Genomic DNA, 22,875 nt, shown 5'->3' with positions numbered 1-22,875 from the left:
TTTGTCTGTGAAGCTCCTGATTTCACCCTCAATTTTGATTGATAGCCTTGCTGGGTACAGTATTCTTGGATTCAGACCCTTCCTTTGCATGACTTTGTATAATTTCATTCCATTCCCTTCTTGCCTGATGTGTTTCTGTTGAGAAATCAGTCGCTAGTCTGATGGAGGATCCTTTGTAGGTAACTTTCTGTCTCTCTCTGGCCACTTTTTAGATTCTTGTTTTGTTGTTGGTGTTTGCCAATTTAATTATGATGTGCCTTGGCGTCGGTCTTTTGGGGTTCATTTTATTTGGGACTCTGTGAGCTTCTTGGATTTGTATGAGTTTTTTTCTTCCCTATATCAGGGAAGTTTTCTGTTATTATTTCTTCAAACAGGTTTTCTATTCCTTGCTCAGTTTCCTCTCCTTCTGGCACCCCTATTGGCTGCTTATTTTTTTAATCATATGTTGCAAAACCCATTTCCAAGCGTGTCATTCACATTTTAAATTTGTTTATTATGTTTTGAGGTTTAGAAGTTTCAACTTAAATTTAATTCTTTTTTTATATATATATATTTTATTGATTTTTCACAGAGAGGAAGGGAGAGAGATAGAGAGAGTTAGAAACATCGATGAGAGAGAAACATCGATCAGCTGCCTCTTGCACATCCCCCACCAGGGATGTGCCCTCAACCCAGGTACATGCCCTTGACCGGAATTGAACCCGGGACCTCTCAGTCCGCAGGCTGACGCTCTATCCACTGAGCCAAACCGGTTTCGGCTAAATTTAATTCTTTTGTTCATTTTCTTTTATGGTTTTTGGCTTTTCAGATGATATTTTCACTTATATTTTCCGTTAGAACTTTATTAGTCTTATTTTTAAATTAAATACATTAAATGATCTGTAATTAATTTTTGTGCAAGGGATGAGTTTTTATTCTCTTTTTTTTTGCTCCTGTATTTGTATTTCTGAATGGGAAAAGCTAAAATTTGGTGTGTAACTAAATGCAGAGAGGAAGGAAACCAGATAAATAGCAATTCTGAGTAGGTTCAGAAGTGATTGTATGACTTCCTAGAATCTACTTTTACAGCTCTATATACGACAGCCCTGCCCAATGATACACAGATAGGCATTTTGTGGGTAGATCTAGGTTTTTCTACCCCTTTAGTTTCTTGGAAGAGGTGCAAAAAAAAGTCAGTTCTCTCAAGATTATTTGGCATAATCCTGGTTAAACTGAATTTGTAACTTTGGGCCTGTCAATGTTAAGGGGAAAAAGATTTATTTCTACTTGAGTGTATAGTATTCTAAGCAATTGTATCGGGTTTTAATTTTTTAAAAATAATTTTCCCTTTTAGAAAAGAGACATATACCTTTCCTCCTGGTTCGTCTAAGCGCCCACCCACCCCTTCAAAGTATACTGTGGGCATTCAGACGGATTATCGTGATTCCGAAGTTCAAACAGATCCGTATTCTCCAGAATATATAATATGTCAGGATTCAATCCCTGAGCTCTTGACCCTGGCTACTCTGACTTGGGGTGAGTTGGTAATTCTCTTGTATATTTGAAGATGATAGTCCTGATAACCTTGCTGGCTACTGAGTTCCTGGAAATTCAGAGCACATAGAAGCAACTGTGGTTTAAAGTGTCTTGCTCAGTAAAGCTACTTTATAGACTCATTCTTTTTCTAATACTTTACAAAAATTTAATTCTCACCTGAGAATATTTTTATTTGTTTGTTTGTTTGTTTGTTTGTTTGTTTGTTTAGAGAGGAGCAGGAGAGAGAGAGAAACATTGATGTGAGAGAGAAACAGCAGTGAATTTCCTCCTATATGCGCCATCCTGACTGAGAATTGAACCTGCAACCTTTTGGTGTACGGGACAATCAAACACCAAATCGAACCACCAATCAATCAAACCACCCAGCAAGGACCTTTGTGTGATAGTATTTTTGTTAAAAGAGAGCTATACCCTTTTCACTGTAAGCAGGTTTATTGTACTTTATCCTTGAAGCTAATGTTATATATCAGTTAATTTATTCCCCAATCAATGCTCTTTATTTTTTTAAGTTAAATGTATTGGGGTAACATTGATTACTAACATTATATAATTTTCAGGTGTACAAGATTATAATTCTACATCTGTGTCTAATTACAGAAGTCTAGTTTCCTTCCATTACCATTTATTTAACCCCCTTTACTCGCTTTGCCCTCTCACCCTTCACCCCCTTTCTCCTCTGGTAACCACAGTCTATGAGTTTGTTTTGTTAGTTACTCTTTGTTTTATATTCCACATATGAAAAGGGAACCATTGTACATTGCTGATGAGAATATAAGTTAGTACAGGAAAATAATGTGAAAGTTCCTTAAAAAATTAAGAATAGAAATACCGTGTGATCCAGCAATTCCTCTTTTGGGTTTTACCTGAAAAAATATGAAAACACTTATCTGTAAAGATATATATCCCATTATGTTCACTGCAACATTATTTGTAATAGCCAAGGCAATCTAAGCATCTATCCATTGGTGGATGCAGAAATTAGTCGGTTTAATTTTGTGGTTGCTTTGCTGACTACTCACTGTTTATCCTGGTGAGTCAGCTCCTTTTCACTGAGCAATCTATTTTCCTTCTTTACATATAATTTGAATGTATACTACTGAATGCATATTTCAACATGTTATAATGTTTTCTTACTTTTCCAAAATACCTTGGAATTTATCAAAGCTCTCTTACATACCTTATTGGATGATTTGGATGATTTCTTTTGATATCTCTGAAATGTTAATACCTTTCAGGCCCAGAAATTCACTCTTAGAGTGTAATAAAATCTAGCCTAAGCCTATATCATGTGGAACTATAAAAAATTAATAGGAGAAAGGGCCTTTAGGAATTGCTATACATTAGCTTTCAAACTCATTTGATTGTAGCTAGGAAACTGAGAACCAGAGAGGCTGACTCCTCCCGGGCCATGGAGATAGTTACCTGCCTAAACAGAGGAGGCAGAAAATTTTCTCCTGCCTAGAGGAGGATCTGAAGTCCAGTGCCTGCCTATCTAAGACTTCAGCCAGAACTGAGCCAGGCACTCTGCCTGAGGCTTGGACTTGACCTCTCAGTGTGCTATGGGCTTAGCATTAAGCTGAGTAGGACAAGAGCCAGGTCTTCCAAAGCAAGAGATCTAGGCAGGGGCTCAGAAATGGTTCCCTAGGGCGGAGCCCCACTCCTGCGCGCACCGCGGTTGAAGTGTGCCACTGTTCAGGGTGCTCATGAGAGAAATCTGCTGATGACCTCAACCCAGGAATTGCAAAGCATTTAAAGGAACACAGACACCAGGAGTGATCCACCAAAAATAAATAAAATGGAAGAATAACTGAGCAAAGTAAGCAAATGGAGCAAGTTGAAAAGGACTTAGGAAGTACTTGTTAAATCCTCAAAGAGATGAAGGGGGAAATAGCAACAAGGAAAGCAAGAATGGGAGCCATTAAAATAACCAACTGGAATCATTGAAAGGACTACTAATTAGCATTAGACTTTATTAGAAAACTATGAGTGGAAATTTCTAAGTTAAAAATTTTAGGGGTGACCTCTAAAAAAAAGAAGAAATATATTGTTTCACAAATGGTAGTGGGGAACAGAGGAAATAACAGAGAGCAGAAAAGGGGAAAAGCAAAGGGAAAACATAGTCAATAGAAAATACATAATAAGATATCAGAAAAGTGTTCAAATATTTTGGTAATCAAAATACATACAAGTGACTTAAACTTGCTTATTAAAAATATTAGTGGGTTGGACTAATACAAACCCAGCAAAAGCAGCTTGCTATCTATAAAGTAGCACTGAAATGTTGAAAATAAAGAGGTGAAAAATATACTGATGGATAACTCAAAGAAAGTTCATGTAGCAATGTTAATATTAGACCAAAGTTAATCAGAAAACATTAAAAGGAAAAATGAAGTACATGTAACAGTTATAAAAGGACTAGAGGCCCAGTGCATGAAATTCATGCCTGGAGGGTGAGGGTTGTCCCTCAGCCCAGCCTGCACCCTCTCCAATCTGGGACCGGTAGTTGGACATCCCTCTCATAATCCAGGACCACTGGCTCCTAACTGCTCACCTGCCTGCCTGCCTGCCTGATTTCTAACTGCTTCTGCCTGACTGATCACCCCCAACTGCCCTCCCCTGCTGGCCTGATCGCCCCCAACTGTCCTCCCCTGCTGCGACCCGCCTCCTCTGCTGGGACTGGCCTCCTCCATGCTGTGCAGAGCCACAGGACCCCCAGGCCTCACTGCGTGGAGCAGCCGCTGGGCCCCACCTCCACTGTGCACACAGCCATCTTATGACGGCCATCTTGTGATGACGTGAGGGTGTGACAACCACTTGTCCTAGGCTATTATTAGTATAGATATATCTTTCATGAACTTATAGATAACATATGTGGACTCAAAATGTAAAGCAAAAATTGGTTAAATCATGAGAAGAAATAGACAATTCCATACTCATGCTGATTTTATTTTATTTTATTTTTTATTTATTTATTTATTTTTTTAAAATATATTTTATTGATTTTTTACAGAGAGGAAGGGAGAGAGATAGTTAGAAACATCGATGAGAGAGAAACATCGATCAGCTGCCTCCTGCACATCTCCCACTGGGGATATGCCCGCAACCCAGGTACATGCCCTTGACCGAAATCGAACCCGGGACCCCCCAGTCCACAGGCCGACGCTCTATCCACTGAGCCAAACTGACTTCGGCTCATGTTGATTTTAATGTGCCTCTTTCAGATTAAGCTATCAAAAATTAGTAGGGACTAGAGTTGATTTGGGTAGGAAAGATGATTAATGTGCTTCACATAAAAGAGTTTGTGTGTGGTAGGCCATGGCCAGACTGATGTGGATCTGACTATATATTAAGAAACGAAATGTGGAAGACTTGGCTGTAGCATTGCAGGTAATTAATGGTTCTAGGCTCCTTTGGCCCGGCAGTTCCCTCAGTATATTTGTAGTCATTTGATTTGAGAAAGATGCCACTGTGATTCAGTGGAGGAAAGGAGGTCTTTTCAGACGACGAGATCGGGCGCGTTCAGGGTGGTATGGCCGTAGACAAGGAGGTCTTTTCAAATAAATGGTGGTGAAACAATTACATATTTATGTGCAAAAAATGAACTTTAATTCTGATTCCTACTTCAATGCAGTCTCAATAAAAAAAAAAACCCAACAGGTGTGTGTGTGTGTATGTGTGTGTGTGTGTGTGTGTGTGTGTGTGTGTGTAAATTGATAACCTGATTCTAAAATTAATAGGGGAATCTGAAAGGGTCAAAAGTAGCCAAGGCAAATGTGAGAAAACAGAACAAATATACACTACCAGATATAAAGACTTACTATAAAGCTTTAGGAACTAAAAACTGTGGCATAGTTGCAAAGATAGACAAATATATCATTGTTACACAATAGAGTCCAGAAATTAACTCACAGATAAATGTCATCTGACTTAAGACAAAGATGAAATGCTAACAATAAAGGGGAAAATGATAAATTAGATCACATTAGAACTAAGAACTTCTTTTCACCAAAAAGCCCCCACATTTAAGACAGTGAAAAGGCAAGCCACAGATGGGAGAAAATATTTGCAAGTGCTTTACATTTTTAATTTATTTAATCTTCACAAGTTAAGTGAAATATAACTTAAATCAGAAATTAATACTACAGATCTTAAAAAAGGCAAAAGAAGTGGTCATGAGGACCATAAAGTAATTTTTTGGATAAAGATTAATAATATAGCCAAACTTCTTGTTGGAAATAGCAAGACAAAAGACAGAGATACAAAAAATGTGTATTAGGATCAGCAAGGGACATAACCACAGAGTAGATGACTTAAGAACTGTAAGAAAATACTATGCATATCTTTTGCCCTATATTTTAAAAATAAATAAATTACACAATTTTTAAAGAAAATATAAATTACTAAGTTGGTTTCAAGAAGAAATAGCAAACATGAAGAGAATAACTATAGAAAATGACTTGGTAAAAAATTTCTTTTAAGAGCACTAGGACTAAATAGTTTTTCAGATATGTTTACCACCCCTTTAAGGAATAAATAAGCTCTATTTTATGCAAATTTTCCAGCAAATAGAAAGAGAGGATAAAGTTAATTTATTCATTTTATGAAGCTAGTGTAGCCTTAATTTGAAAACTGAATAAGGATAATACTAAAAAGGAAAACTACAGGGCTGTCTCACGAAGAAAATGCAAAAATTCTAAATGAAATACCATCAATCAAATCTTGCAGTGTTTTAAAAGATGACTTGTCATAAACAAGTTGGTTAATCACATAAATTCAAGTTTAGTACATATCAGAAAACCAATGTAATTCATCATTTTAACAGAAAATGTTGGGAAAATGCTTCAATAGGTATAAAAAAAAGTGTTTGATAACATTCAGAACTCATTTATGATATAAAGTCGAAATAAACTGGAATCAGAAGAAAAAGTAATATAATAAAAGGTGTCTGCCATAGCCTTCAATAAATAGGATACTAAAGGTGAAACTTTGGACGCTTTACCTTAATGTGAAGAAAAGGCAGTGACCTCTTCATCACCACTGTTACTTAGCAATGCAGGGAACATCCTAGCCCAGGGCTTATTGAGTTATAACCCCTTGCCCCCAGGGACATTTGGAAATATGGTGGCATTTTTATATGTGATAATGACTAACAAGTGCTCCTGGCATTTAGCACATGGATGTAGTTGGGTGGGAGGCTGTAATAATACTAAACATCCTGTCCTGTATGGGGCAGTCCCGTGCAACAAATGATTATCCAATGTGGCAGCAATAGTACCTCGGTTGAAAAATACTGAGTCAGTGCAGTAAGAGAAAAGAAAAGAAGTGAGATATGAGTATTACAAAGAAGCAAAACTATCTTTATCTGCAGATGATGTGCTCATTTAAAAAAATCAAATGAAATAACAAATTTTTAGAATTAAGAACTTGAGGTCAACAGGATAGTTGATTATGAAATCAACATACAAACCGCAGTAGCCTTCCTATATGTTAACAATATCTAATTAGAAATATTGAAAAAATAATATTTTTAATAGCAACAAATAACAAAATACCTAAGAAATCACTTAATAAATACAGGTGCAGCCCTAGCCGGTTTGGCTCAGTGGATAGAGCATCGTACCTCAGACTGAAAGGTCCTGGGTTTGATTCTGGTCAAGGGCACATGTCCAGGTTGCGGGCTCGATCCCCAGTAGGGGGCGTGCAGGAGGCAACCAATCAATAATTCTCTCTCGCCATCGAAGTTTCTGTCTCTCCTTCTCCCTTCCTCTCTGAATCATTAAAATTATGTTTTAAAAAAGTGCAAATACTTAAAAAATAAAAATAAGCCAGTTGGAGAAAGATAAATATCACATGATCTCACTCATATATCTCGGAAGGCCCACTCCTTCCTCTCCAAGGAAGATGATGAATGAGATGGAGAGGAAGGAGTGGGCCTTCCGAGATATAATGAGTGAGATCATGTGATATTTATCACATGGGATATAATGATCAACATAATTTGATGAACAAGAATAGATCCAGAGACAAATGGCAGGGGAGGGGGTGGGTTAGAGAGCAACCAAAGGACTTGTATGCATGCATATTAGCATCACCAATGGACACAGACACTGGGGCGGTGGGGGGCTTGCCGGGGGTGGGAATGACTGGGAGGGTGTCAGTTGGGGAAAAAGGAGACATATGTAAAATTGTAGACAATAAAAAAATGCAAATGCTTTAAAAAATAAAAACAAAAACAGGTGCAAAGCATTTATGGAGAAACATATACATTGTGACTTTCTGTAAATTACTTTGATATTTCTTTGTATTTAAAAAAAATAGATTTGTCTAATACAGGGCATATCAAGATATGATTGTTCAGTAGCCACATAATATTTTTCAAATATTTTCTGGTATCTTATATGCACCTAAAATTTCTTCTGGCTGACTTACTAACAAGAAGCAGTGCAGGGCACAGCTGGGAGGTACATCTAGAGCAGCGGTTCTCAACCTGTGGGTCGCGACCCCTTTGGCAGTCAAACGACCCTTTCACAGGGGTCACCTAAGACCATCCTGCATATCAGATATTTACATTATTATTCATAACAGTAGCAATATTACAGTTATGAAGTAGCAACGAAAATAATTTTATGGTTGGGTCACAACATGAGAAACTGTATTTAAAGGGCCAGAAGGTTGAGGGTGTTCCCTAATACTACATCCCAATGTAACCTTAAATGTAGAGAGGACAGGAGCTGAAAGGGAGTAAATGAAATACTGGCAGGTACATGAATTTGTCCATGTGTTTCTAAAGTGTTTTTGCTTCACCTCCAGGTCGAGGTCTCCCGGCAGGACAAGCTGAGGTGGAGATGATAGAACGTGCCCGGGAGAAGCGTGCCTGGGAAGCCACTCTCCCGCCTCTGACTGACACCTCCCACTTTGAGAAGAGGAGGAAGATGATGAATGAGATGGAGAGGAAGGAGTGGGCCTTCCGAGAGCAGGAGATTGAAAGGTAGGTTCTTGCCCTAACCGGTTTGGCTCAGTGGATAGAGCGTCGGCCTGTGGACTGAGGGGTCCCGGGTTCGGTTCCGGCCAGGGGCATGTACCTTGGTTGCGGGCACATTCCCAGTTGGGGGTGTGCAGGAGGTGGCTGATCGTTGTTTCTCTCTCATCGGTGTTTCTAGGTCTCTATCCCTCTCCCTTCCTCTCTGTAAAAAATCAATAAAATATATATTTAAAAAAAAAAAAAAAAAGAAAGGTAGGTTCTTGATCCCCCAGACGATGGCTCTTACGCTGATGGGAGTAATGTTAACACTTTTTACCTATAAAGCATTTTTCCAAATGTGTCAGGTTTAAAAGTAATCCTCAACCTATGTAGACAGGAAATTGGGTTTCTGGTCCTTCCAGAACAATAGCTCTACCGTTTTCTCTCCACTGATATAAAAAGGCGCAGTGGCCTCTGTGTGTGCAAGGCAGCATGGAACCAGCTCGGAGCAATTCCTCAGGCACCTCTGCTTCTCCTCTCCCTTTTCCCTTTAGTCTCTAATCTAGGCTATCACAGAACCCCACTGACTTTCGCCTAATGCCTTTCAAACTGTCCCTTTCAGTTCATTCCCGTGCCACTCCCCTAGGTCTTGGCCCTCCTCATATCCGTCAAACAGCCTCCTAGCTGATCCTGTTTCTTATCCCCCTAGTACCGATTCACAGGCAGAACTCCGTGGGTTCCAGAGAGAGCTAATGGGGCATTTTCTATGTAAAAGCCAAATTGTGAAATTCTTCAATTAAGAGATGAGCTCACAGCACATAAGTGACAATATACTGAGGTGATATGGTTAAGTTTCCAATCATTTTAACTGATATATTTTCAGTGAATGAGGTTGTCCCTAGAATATGTAGGATAACAACTCCTTAGGAAGAAAGAAAAAGAGGGAACCTCCACCAAGATTGTTCTTTTTTCAGGCTGTAATGAGGTACTTTATTACTTGTAGCAATGCTACCAAAGCCCCGGACACATGCTCACATGTAAGAGAGTTAGGGACCAAGAGACCCTGAAACTCAGTGTGGTTCTGAATTCAAAATATGTTTATCTTTTTGCACCTTCTGATTCACCCTGAAGCAGGACAATGTGATGTTTTGTTAAAAACTTGCAATTTAATAGAAAATAGTATTTGGAGCAAAATAGGTAGTAAATACCCAATTCTGTATGCAGAAATGTAAATTTATTGCTGCAATTTGGAGAGCTATATTATTTTAAATATATCTATATATTTATTGATTTCAGTGAGGAATGGAGAAGGAGAGAAAGATAGAAACATCAATGATGAGAGAGAATCATTGATTGGCTGCTTCCTGCATGCACCCTGCCTGGACATGTGCCCTTACTGTGAATTGAATCATGACCTTTTGTTCATAGGTCGACGCTCAACCATTTTTGCCACACCAGCTGGGCTGGAGAGCTATATTCTTGTCAGAAGGACATTAAAAATATTAAAAATATATCTGGCTAGAATGAAGACATCACCTAAGAAAGAGAGTACTTTCGTTAAACTTAGGGTAATTTTAATAAACATGTTTTGCACCTTTCCTCTGTGCCAGGCTCTGTGCTGTGAGCTGGGGAAACAGGAATAATAGGAAATTGCTATGCCCTGGCAGCGTTCCTCATGATCCACTGGAGTGGGGAGGGGCGGTGGTCAAGGGTGGAGCAAAAGACCTTCAGACCAACAACTCTCCAGCAGGGCCCATTAGGTGATGTGCTCCTCTCTATACACAGTGCCAGCGGGACCCAGGTGAGAAAACCATCAGTTCTGTCTGAGGTGGGTGGAGATTGGGGGAAACTACGGAGCGGAGGTAGCCCCTGAGCTGGGTGTTGAAGGATGAGTAAGTAGCCATCAGGTGGACAGCAATATCAGCGACGATGATGATGATGACGATTTCACAGAGCATAGCTCACTTATAGAGTGCTTATTATGTGCTGGAACCAAGTTCCAAGTCAATAATTCTGAACATGTGGTCCATAGACCAGCAGCATCAGCATGATCTGGAAACTTGTTAAAATACAGATTCTCAGCCTATCCCCCCCACACTGAATCAGGGTGGGGAGCAGCAGTCTGTGCCAGAGCAAGCCCTCCAGATTATCGGATGCATGTTCAAGTTTGAGAACTGCTGTTCCAGCACGTTGTATACTGTAACTCATTTAATGCTCACAACAGCCTAATGGGATAGATACCATTATTTTGTCCATTTTGTGACTGAAGACATTGAGGCAAGTGATGAAGTTGAGACTTGAACCTAGGATTTCTAACTCTAGATGAAAGGTGACCGTTGGTGTGTGGCTTACTTTTAAAAATCTCCCTCCATATTCACTTGTCCCTGCTTCCCCACCCTCACCTCCATATTCACTGTGAGAAGCCCCATCTATGACACGTTAGCTCTGTCTTGAGTCCTTCTGAGTCAGACCTTTAGCTCCCTCTGCGGAGGCCTCACCTTTCCCTTGTCAGTGTGGCAGATCTTAGTCCTTGCCTGTCCTCCAGACTGCAGTTAAGGAAGTCCTCTAAGGAAGCCTTGCCCACTGCCCACTCCTCCCCCCTCCCCCCAGTAACCAGGAATAGCTAGACGTGGTGCTATGTCTCTTCTCCCACAGAAATCTCTTCATTCTTCCGGCCTGGGGTTTATCTCCTTGTGTGGTAAATGCTGGTTTATATGCCCACTCCTCTAGAAAGTGCTTCTTCTGAGAAGGTGCTTTGTCTGGCTCATCATTGTTTGCCTGGCACATGGTGAGCACTTAATAAGTACTTGGCAAATGAATAACTGGATAAATTACTGTATGAGTTTTGAAGCAGGAGTGAAATGTCTAAATCTCTGTTATAGGAAGGAAAGTCTTGCTAGCTCTGTGAAACAAGGATTGAACAGGGAAAGACTGAACTGGCAACAAGAGTCGGAGTTAGGAGAGATGACACGAATGCGAGCTAGGGAATGGAGGCAAGAAGCGTTTTAGAGGTGGGATCCCTAGAGGAGGGAAAATGATGTAAGAGAATGGGTAGATTTCTGGGGGAACAAAATGAGTGGGTTTTTGAAGTGACAAGAATAGCTAGAGATTTGACAGAAATTCTGGCTCAGAAAGGTCTGGGCTGGAGGTAAGGATTTTAAAGTCATTTGTATGTGGCTGTATGCACACGAGCAAGGTAACTCCAGGAGAACAAGGTAAAGGTAGCAAAGGTTGACCAAGTACCTGGAGGTGCAGACACTGGCATTTTCACATTAACTACTTAGGATAGCATGCCACACCCTCATCTTCTCTTCACTCTCGTCACGCAGCCCTCTAGCAGCCAGTCGACCTGGAACCCTGCATGAGCTTCTTGTTCACTTAGGCCCATCTGCCGAGAGAACCCTGATTTTGCCCCATCCATCTGGCACACTTCTTTGTCCTTCAGAACTGCACCCATATATATATATATATTCCCATTATATGCTCACCATTGAGCTGTCACTCCCAGACCACCATTTGTCACACTTTTGCTAAGGTGGTCTTTTTAAAATATGTGACTATGATACCAGTTTAAAGAGGAGACCCTGTTGATGACAGGTGCTCCCTTTCTGGTAGAACACCTGTTTGCGGTGCCGTATGCTTCTTTGTTTTGTCATGTGCTTGAAGACTGCAGGAGATTCGCCTGGAAATTCTAAAAGAGCTGCTGAGGAAACGTCTCAAGAATAGCAATGACATGACTACGAAGCACTTGAATGCCCAATGGTCTAACCTGCAGGAAGCAAAGGAGGCAAAATTGGCAAAAATTCGTCGTACACATGTATCAGGTAATGGTGTAGTATGAACAATGAAGAGAATGGAAACGGTGGCTTTGCTTTGGATCTCTGATCAAACCTGATTTAACTATGACATAATTCTGGTTTGGTCCTAGTGTTATTAAATAAGTAGCAGATGGGAGATGAGTTATTGCTCAAAAGTAGAAGAGTGGAGGAAAATTCCTTACTAAGAAAATCAAGTAATGATGTTCTGACAAGTAGTTAAGCTATTGATGGTGTGTGTGTGTGTGTGTGTGTGTAGATGTTCCCTGGACAGAGGCCTGTTTCTCAACCTTTTATTCATCATCATTTCCTAAAATAGACATTCAGACATCTTTTTTCCTATTCACCCCTCCCATGAAATTTTAATACACAGGTATACTGTATATCTGTTTATGTACTACAAGTATATCTGTACTTTATACATAAAAAGAGGAGTCAATGGAAGATTAAGAATGACTAAATAAAAATTTTAAAGTAAAATTTAAATTAATTACCATGATACTTAACTTTATAGCTATATTAAGTAATTGATTTACTTATAAAAATATTATCAATTATATATGCCAATTAGGAATTTATATACATAATAGCAATATAATCACATTTAAAAAATCATTCAAAATTGTCATTTCCTAGCAAAAGTAAAGCAATTACAAAAATTAATTATTTAAAAATTATTTTTAGTGAGTTTAACTTTTAATTTTTTCTTGATGTGAGAAAATAGGTTTTAACTTCACTAGCTGCATTTAGATATTGTCAACATACATTGTTTCCAGAATTTGACATATTTTAATTTATTCTGGGGTTAGTCAAGATGGGCAGAGATTGTTGAAAAATCTATAGTCTTCTCTCCTTTTTAATTATTTTCCTAGGAAAAGAATAATTAATTACCTTAGTCTCCATTGAGCATGTCTTTTCAGTTACTTTGAATTTCTTTCATTTATTTAACAAATGTTTATTGACTATCTCTTCTTGGCTCAGAGCTTGGAATGCTTTTATAAAAGAGCCCTGGCTGCTGTTTTCCAGCAGTTGGAGCATCAGCCCATGCACCCAAGAGCCTCAGGTTTGATTCCAGATCAAGGGCACATACTTGGGTTGCGGATTTGATCCTCAGCCCCCATTCCCCAACCCTGGTTGCAGGAGCCAACCAAACAATGTGTCTGTTTCACATTAATGTTTCTTTCTCTCTCTCTCTCTCTCTCTCTCTCTCTCTCTCTCTCTCTCTCTCCCCCCCCCCCCCCACCTCTCCCTCCCTTGCACTTTCTCTAAAAATCAATGGAAAAAAATATCCTTGGGTGAGGATTAACAAACGAACAAACAAAAAGAGAGATTTTTTTGATGAGTTCTAATTTGGAAACTAACAGATTCAGCTCTATCACTTCTGCCTGGGTCACAAATGACAGACTTCTGTTTTTAGTGTGGCTTTCCCCCTGTAGTGAGTGGCCATCATGAAATTCATTCAGTTCAGTAACTTCCCTGAGAATAAAACTAGAACTGGTTTACTATTCTGCATTTGGATCATTCAGAACAATATTTTGGAGATAGTCATGGAGGTATGTTTTTTTTTTTTAGCAATCAGAAAACTTATGGGAAAGAGAAAGAACGTAGAAGAGAAGTTCGAGAGAAGAAATATCATCAAGGACTATTCTGATTATGCATCACAGGTCTATGGACCTCTGTCTCGCCTTGGTCGTTTCCCAGACAATGATGAGGACTTTGCAGTAAAAAATCACTATCTTGACACCTATGAAGGTAAACAATTTACATAATTACAAGTTCAGTATAAATTAAATACATAATTTATGTATATATATACCTCCTGAGGAGGAGGGTCTTCCTATGCCTTGATATGAGCAGTACTTTAAATCTTTTATACTAGTGATTAAGATTATCTATTGTGATTCTCAATTGGCAGCAACATACACCACCGTCAGACTAGCTAAACAAATATAAGATTGCATAGTTCAGTAGTGGTGGGAAAAAAGAAATATAAGTTAAATATATAAAACATAACTTAGATTAAAAGCTAAACAACAAATAAAAATACTTGCAAGAAAAAGTAATTAATATATTTAATATTATTAATAATATGAGTTGATACAAACTAATAAAAACTACTAAGACCCACATAAATAAATAGATACACTATACAACCGTTTATCAAGGGGTAAAGTCAATTAACTACTAAACATTAAAACACATGGAATGTTACTAATCATCAAAGTTATGCAAAAATGGAATAGAAAAAAGTTTTATATCAGGTTTATAAAGCAAAAAAATATATAATGAAATCAGTCTTTTAAAAAGAAATGCCAGAAAACGAGTAGGCAAGGGGATGGAAAACCAGGGGATAAATTCATGGAGAGGATTATTTCTGCGATACCATTCAAGAGAGGCCTTTATTTAAATTACTTAAATTTCAGTTGACAAGTTGAAGCATCACGTGGCCAAGATCATGAGTTGATGGTCATAATATTGGATGTGTAGCTCTGGCTGATCATCTCCAGAGCAGAATATGATAAATTGGTATACATCCACTTTAGAATGGTGACATGTATCATATGATCATTAATTTTCTGTTGGTTATTATTGTGGAGTTTATTTTTTCAGGGCAATTTTTTCGCTTTAGAATGCATTTCTCATTTTTTTTGAATTTATACAGAAATTTGCTTTACACTTTGGGGGTGATTCAGTTATATGAGATACACCTTATCAATGATTCTAAATGAGACCACTTGGCAAGCAACGAATAAAATTAACAATATGCTTTCAAAATGCTAACTTTAAGCACCAGATACTAAAAAGATGTGCTTCCTTCCCATAGGATTAGTCGAACTTGAGTCCTGTCTCCCAGATTTTGTGACACAGCCCCGAATCAAAGCTCCAAAACCTAAAGTCACAACCACCAAAGCTGGCTTTCTAAAGAGGGCGGCAAAGCTGGAGAACGAGTTGGCAGAGGTTCATAAGGTATAAGCCTCATCTGGGAAACAAGATGCTTCTAGGGTGACCTTTGCAGAAAATACTACACTGCAAACATTGCACTTTGTCTTGGGCTGCAAAGTCCGGTAGTTCTCAACACCCAGCCCTTCATCCCACCCCCTCTCTAGACTTCTCTCTCTCGAGGTGGTCTGTGCTGTGCTGTGCGTTTCCCCCCTCATTTTAAACTACTTGTAGGAAAGCCTCTTGGAGGTTGTTCTTTCCATTTACAGAAGCCATGTTACGCTCTAAAAGAAGGCACATGAATTTGACACTACATTAAGGTCTAGTGTTAAGAATGATGGTTTTAATAGGATAATAGGCCCCATTTTCTCCCTTTAAGATTTGTTACCAGGGCATCATGAAGAAAGGGAGTCATGCTCAACTCCTCTCTCATCTAGTTTAAAACATAACTGAAAGAGCAAGTCTGATGGTCAGCCCCGTCAGCCAACTACACAGCATCCACCAGCTGAGCCTTCGATTTCGTTAACTGGATGATAGGTGTACAGACTTGGGTTAGAACTTGTGGTATATGATAGTGGTGCTCAACCTTTATCGCGCACCAGGACCACCTGGAGGGCTCATTAAAACGCCTTGCTGGGTCCCAGCCCCAAAGTTGCTGATTCAGTGGGTCATGGTGGGGCTCGAGTGCTGGCGTTTACAAGGTTCAGGAGATGCTGATGCTGCAGGAACCACACGTTGAGACCCCCTGGTTTAGTCTATCACTGGTCCGTGCATGCTTGTTTGTTCAGTTGGTCTTAGTAATAGAATCAGGTAAAAATTAGGACCTTAACGATCACTCACCTATATCCATGTGCTTCTTTCCTATCTCATCTTCCATTTGCCCATTCTGAAGTCTGTTCATTATTCTCTCACTTTTTGTAAGATTTTTTAAATACTCCTTATGAGGGTATGGAAGTTCCCTTCCATTCTTAATTTACTGAAGCTTTAAATCATGTGTTTCTGTTGAATTTTATCAAATGTTTTGTCTGCATTTATTGAGCTAATTATGAAAAATCTTTTCCTTTTAAAGTTATTATTGTATTCAGGAAGAGTTATAGTTTCTGGGTATTTTTTTTAATTAAATATTTATTCAGATTATTACAGTTGTTATTTTTTCCCCCCATAGCTCCCCTCCACCACGTTCCCCCCCCCCCCCGCCCTTACCCCCCCCCCCCCCGCACTGTCCTCATCCATAGGTGCACGATTTTTGTCCAGTCTCTTCCCACACCCCCACACCCCTTTCCCCCCGAGAATTGTCAGTCCACTCCCTTTCTATGCCCCTGATTCTATTATATTCACCAGTTTATTCTGTTCATCAAATTATTTATTCACTTGATTTTTAGATTCACTTGTGTATTTGTTGTTCATAATTTTTATCTTTACCTTTTTCTTCTTCTTCCTTTTCTTAAAGGATACCTTTCAGCATTTCATATAATACTGGTTTGGTGGTGATGAACTCCTTTAGCTTTTCCTTATCAGTGAAGCTCTTTATCTGACCTTCAATTCTGAATGATAGCTTTGCTGAATAAAGTAATCTTGGTTGTAGGTTCTTGCTATTCATCACTTTGAATATTTCTTGCCACTCCCTTCTGGCCTGCATAGTTTCTATTGAGAAATCAGCTGACAGTCGTATGGGTACTCCCTTGTAGGTAACTGACTGTCTTTCTCTTGCTGCTTTTAAGATTCTCTCTTGTCTTTTGCTCTTGGCATTTTAATTATGATGTGTCTTGGTGTGGTCCTCTTTGGATTCCTTTTGTTTGGGGTTCTCTGCGCTTCCTGGACTTGTAAGTCTATTTCTTTCACCAGGTAGGGGAAGTTTTCTGTCATTATTTCTTCAAATAGGTTTTCAATATCTTGCTCTCTCTTTTCTTCTGGCACCCCTATAATTTGGATGTTGGTACATTTGAAGTTGTCCCGGAGGCTTCTTACACTATCTTCATATTTTTGGATTCTTTTTTCTTTTTGTTCTTCCGGTTGGGCGTTTTTTGCTTCTTCGTATTTCAAATCTTTGACTTGATTGTTGGGATCCTCTAGTCTGCTGTTGGATCTCTGTATAATATTTTTTTATTTCAGTCAGTGTATGCTTAATTTCTAGTTGGTCCTTTTTCATATCCTCAAGGGTCTCACTAAATTTATCGGCGGTTTCTAACAAATTCTTGGAAAACCTTATAACTGTGGTTTTGAACTCTATATCCAGTAGTTTACTTTCCTCCATTTCTGTCATTTGTGACCTGTTTCTTTGTCTTCGCATTTTGGCTGCTTCCCTGTGTTGATAGAGTGGCTTTCTGTGCTAGGTGTCCTATAGGGCCCAGTGGCTCAGCCTCCCCAATTACCTGATGTGGACACTCTTGGTGCAACCCTCTGTGAGCTGTGTGCACAGTCTTGTTGTAGTTAAGCCTTGACTGTTGTAGATATCCCTGGGAGGAATTGGCCTCCAAGCCAATTGGCTGTGAGAATCAGCTGTGTCTATGGTGGGAGAACTTCTGTGCTGAAGACACCCTTATGGGGCAAGACTTGCTTCAGAGGGGCTTTGGTGCTCACTGAGTCTGCCCCCTGAGTGTGTTCCTTATGGATCTGAGGAGTTGTAATCTGGATGGTCCCACTCTGACCACTGGGTACACTGGCTCTTGGATCTCTAAGGAGGTGCTAATTTAGCCTCTGCCTGAGGCTACCCAGCAGGAGCTATGGAGAGATCTGCAGATTCCTTTTCCTTGTTTAGGGTTTGGAGGTGCCCAGATGAGGCCCAGCTGTGAAGTAATGCAAGCTGCTGTGGGGCCTTGGGCCTTCTATTGGATGTTCTGGGTCTCTCTGACCCAGCTGCAGTTAGTTAGGTAATTTAGATTGCAAAGGGCCAGGGCATTCATATACAAAAGCCTCTGCACACAGCTTGGGTGGGGCGGGGTCTCGGGGAATCAACTGGGCGGAGCAAGCAGCTATGGCTGCTCCTCAGTCTTGTCCTAAGAGGTCCTGGTTCTCACTGTTCCGAGGTAATCGCTGCAAGCACCTCTGAGAGAAAGTGCCCTCAAGTTCTGCCCGATGCCAGACAGTCCAGTTTCTCCCTGTATGAGTCTGGGTCCCCAGAGACTCGCCCGGAACTGGCGTTCAGAGCAGTCAGGAGCTTGTGTCTCCCTCCTGATTGAAAAAGACGGCCACGTCCTCAGTTGCCAGCTCTTTCCGCTCGCGCCTCCATACCTCTGCACTTTACTTCCACACTGCACCTCCTCTGAGTCTCAGTGTGCTTTTCTCTTTCCTTCTAGTTGTAGGATTTCCACTCGGCCAGTCTTCCTGTGGTTCTGGATGATGTCCGTTTTGTCTTTTAGTTGTATTTTTGAAGTGGTTGTGCGAGCAGCAATTTCCGGTGTTTACCTATGCCGCCATCTTGGTTTCTCCAGTTTCTGGGTGTTTTTTTAAAAAAATACATTTTTATTGATTTCAGAGAGGAAGGGAGAGGGATAGAAACATCAATGATGAGAGAGAATCATTGATGGACTGCCTCCTGCACGTCCCATACTGGGGATCAAGCCTGCAACCCTGGCATGTGCCCTGACCGGGAATTGAATCATGACTGCCTGGTTCATAGGTCAATACTCAACCACTGAGCCATGCCAGCCAGGCTAGGTGGGTTATTTTTAAGTTTTATTTTTACAAATTATAATGTATCCTTGCATACCTGGGACAAAACTATCTTGGTCAAGGTGTATTATTTTTAATACATTGATGGATTTGATTTAAATGGATATACATAGAATATGTGCTATGTTTATTCAGTAGCTAACTTATCCTTAGGAATATCACAGCATCCTTTGGGAGATACAAGCACCCTGGTTTGGAATTGTTCAAACTGTCCTAGCATAGCCATAGAGAAGGTTATTTCTGATTGATAGTCATATCTTTGGCCTAGATGTGGTAGTGGAAGAAAATATAAAGGTAAGAAATGACAGTAGTTTGGTTTTTCAGGCACTGTTGGATAAGAAGAATAAGGTTCCTGAACCAAAGAAACCTCTGCTCTTTCTTCAAAGAAAGCCAATACCTCAACCTCGGCTTCCAACTCCAACCTTGGAAATGACTTCCACTGTAAGTTTGAAACTTCTCTATTTAAAATTCAAAATTTAGCATTGCTGTCCATTTATTCTTAGGATAGTTTGAGTTACAAACAAGCCTAATTTAACAGTGTTAATTTATGTTGCCTTTATTCTTATTTTCAAACATCAAACACACAATCACAAAAACAAGTAAAATGAGATGAAATGAAATCTAATCCTTTAAAAAAATAAAACACAAAGAATACAAAGTTTTCCCAAGAAAAGTAGGCATCAGAAGGTAATCCTCATGTGTGTCAAATAAAACAAAAAAGGATTGAATGATGATCAGTTACTATAATTATCTACCCAGTGGAGAGGTGGCGGATGACAGAGAAGAATGAAATGTTAGAAAGTCGCGAGGAAGGCTGACTTCTGAGGTAGGACTGGCTCCACGGGCCATATCTCACCTTCACAGATCCCAAACTCAGTTTGAGCGCAAGGTACCTGAGCTGGCTAAGGCTGACCCAGTCTAAACAAACCCACAACAAACTGCTAGAGATGCCAGAATGCAAATGTATTACTTTATGGGGAGAAATAAAACTGCCTGGTGCATCAGGATGTTCCTCATGGTAGGTCAGCCCATTATCTCACCATAGAGGGCAATTCTCACAAGAAGCCAGGTTGTATTCAGGAGGTAGTGCTTTGTCAAAGGGAGGGCAGTGGACAGATGAGCTCCCTAGCACGATCTGTGTCAGAGGTGACACGCGAACTCGTTTTTTTGGTTGATTTTTCTTTGTTAAATGGCATTTAAATATATAAAATAAATATAAAAAATATAAGTCTTTCTTTTACTATGGTTGCAAATATAAAAAAATTTCTATATGTGACACGACACCAGAGTTAAGTTAGGGTTTTTCAAAATGCTGACACGCCGAGCTCAAAAGGTTCACCATCACTGCCCTAGCACCTCTAATGGGCCAACTGTGGAGGGACTAGAAAGCTCCCATTGCCTGGCTAGGACGTGGTCTGGACAATACCCCCATTTTAGACCTTGTACCACCACTGCCGGTGGTTAACACATTATCTATCACGTGTTAATGCCACTGATTTTACTGTCGCTTTCTTTTGCATTCAGGGGTGCCTTAATTAGATTTGCCCAATCTGCTTTTTCTGTTGTTGGTGGGTTTTTTTTAATAAATGTATTTATTGATTTTAGTGAGAGAGGAAGGGAGAGGGATAGAGAGATAGAAACATTGATAAGAGAGAGACATCGATCTGCTGCCTCCTGCATGCCCCCTACCAGGGATCAAGCCTGAAACCTAGGCATATGCCCTGACTGGGAATCAAACCAGGGACTTCTTGGTTGATGGGTAGATGCTCAACCACTGAGCAACACCAGCCGGGATGCTCTTTTTGCTTTTGACACATAGTTATTAAAGGTGATTTTTATAAATGGCTGATCTTGTCTACTATATTCTGATTTTACCAGCTTTGCTAAATTTTTGTGAGAAGTACCTCCCGCTAGACCAGCGGTTCTCAACCTGTGGGTCGCGACCCCTTCGGCGGTCGAATGACCCTTTCACAGGGGTGGCCTATGACCATCCTGCATATCAGATATTTACATTATGATTCATAACAGTAGCAGCATTACAGTTATGAAGTAGCAACAAGAATAATTTTATGGTTGGCTCACAACATGAGGAACTGTATTTAAAGGGCCAGAAGGTTGAGAATCACTGCTCTAGACTCTGACCTAGATTAGCTGTATCCTTTGTCTCCTCACGATCAAACATGAAAAAACTATTGCAAAAGGGATGCTGTAAATAATACTTTCAGCTTCAAGAATGATTTTGCTGGAAAGAAGTATAGAAAAATGAAAATTGCTTAAATTATAGGTATAGTATGACAGTGGGTGATTTTTTTTTTACTTTTTATATGATTTGTTAAAGATATTAATGATGAAAAATAATAATGAAGTTTAATAATACAGTAAGCAACATTTAAAATACTATATATTCAATGAAGGTAGAGACCATTATTTATTTCTATGTAAGTCCTTCTGGCACAGTCTCTTTTGCTTGATCTAATTCTTTAAAAAATTATTTGATACTGACTGCTGTTCTCAAGCTGCTTGGTTCTCCCTTTGTTCTTTTAGGAAGAAGAAGATATAGAAAAGGCTGTTATCTTCCTTCAAAAGTTACTCCGGGGCAGAGTCGTTCAGAATGTGGTGTGTAGGGTCCAACCACTGGCCAAGTGCTTCTCCTCTGAATACAGATTCACAGAATGTGCATGTGCTTGGTTCCTTGGGGCGAATTCACCTCTGTCCTATGGAACTACACTCTTTCTTTTTTTTCCCTGTGTGTGTTTTACTTTATTTTTATTGTTTACACTATTACAGATGTCCTCATTCTCCTCCTCCTTTGCCCGCCTCCACCCAGCCCTCGCCCCACCTTCCCTCTGGCCATCACCACACTTGTCTGTGTTCTTTGGAACTCTACTCTTGAATTACCTACCCATTCCCTTCTACTGCCATAGATTGTCCGGATGGGTGACACAGTGTCAAGGAGAGGAATAGCCTGCCTGCTGTTTGCTACAGTTGTAGCCAACACAGTGTGACAGTAATGTCTTCCTGGGATTGCTAAATCCGGCAATTTTCTTACCTGAATTTTGATCATTAAAATATCACCGACCAAGTGGATTCCCTAATTTTCCACAAAGTCATAATACAACTACTGGAGCTGTACTTAGCTGGCAATACCTGAATAATAAATGAAATAACTAAATAATAACTACAGTCTGAACCCCTACTCAATGCCCACATGATACATTTTTTATTCTACATATATGTTCTCATTTTTTTCCCTACCACTTACCCTATATTATAGTCAAGTAATGTAAGTCTGAGAGAGAGTATGTTAATTACCAGCAAATTCAACTCTGGTCTTCCTGCCCGTGAAGCCTTACATTATTTCTACTGCCAGAGCAAACACTCAGTTTACAAAGTGGACTGATATAAAGTCCCAGCTAAAAGTTATTTCTCCCCAGACAGTTATAGCTCCTAAAAGACTCAGTTATGAAGAGCAAGTCCAGGGAAGCCGGGTGAGCATTTTATGTTCAGCATTATTCTTTACTCTCCTTTTGGTATTTCCCAGGAGAATTGCCTCACTTCAGACAGCACATTATGTATTACAAACCAGGGGCAGATCTATAGGAAAAGGAAATATAGCCATGAAATATACCATCCCCAGCTTTCTTAGGGATTAAGGAGCACAGGAAATGAGGGGAAGTTCAAGTTTCTTAATATGACCCTGTAGCGGTCCCCTTGCCTTTGAAAGGCATTTTAAGAAACCGTGTAAACAGCTAACTGGTAGCTAAGCTCCCTCCTTCTCTGCCCGAGCGGCCAGGGTGTCGTAAGAGGGCTGATCTCGCTCTGTGGGACCCACTGGCTCTGTAGTCCCAAAAGGTGGAGCAGAACCCTCTCGTCATAAGTCACTGCTTGGGAGCCCGAGGGCCTGACACAAGGGATGCTAATCTGCAAGTCTCTCTTTGATTTGATTTGGTA

At 39.9% G+C, this 22,875-nt stretch overlaps 1 protein-coding gene across 3 annotated transcripts in view; it reads left to right on the top strand.

Moving 5' to 3' along the window:
- Positions 1–22,875, top strand: part of CFAP91 (cilia and flagella associated protein 91) — a 75,953-nt gene that overhangs the window by 26,901 nt on the left and 26,177 nt on the right. For all 3 annotated transcript variants that reach the window (XM_081086892.1, XM_081086890.1, XM_081086891.1), the window contains exons 6-12: positions 1,334–1,515; positions 8,347–8,524; positions 12,164–12,321; positions 13,885–14,064; positions 15,137–15,279; positions 19,249–19,365; positions 21,469–21,540. In XM_081086892.1, the coding sequence (XP_080943018.1) occupies positions 1,334–1,515; positions 8,347–8,524; positions 12,164–12,321; positions 13,885–14,064; positions 15,137–15,279; positions 19,249–19,365; positions 21,469–21,540 (1,030 nt within the window). The remainder of the gene's footprint in view (positions 1–1,333; positions 1,516–8,346; positions 8,525–12,163; positions 12,322–13,884; positions 14,065–15,136; positions 15,280–19,248; positions 19,366–21,468; positions 21,541–22,875) is intronic.

This window comes from Myotis nattereri (genome assembly GCF_964212035.1).
Source record: "Myotis nattereri genome assembly, chromosome: 3".
In the NCBI taxonomy this organism is placed as follows: Eukaryota; Metazoa; Chordata; class Mammalia; order Chiroptera; family Vespertilionidae; genus Myotis; species Myotis nattereri.
This window is presented reverse-complemented; position numbering and strand designations above follow the sequence as displayed.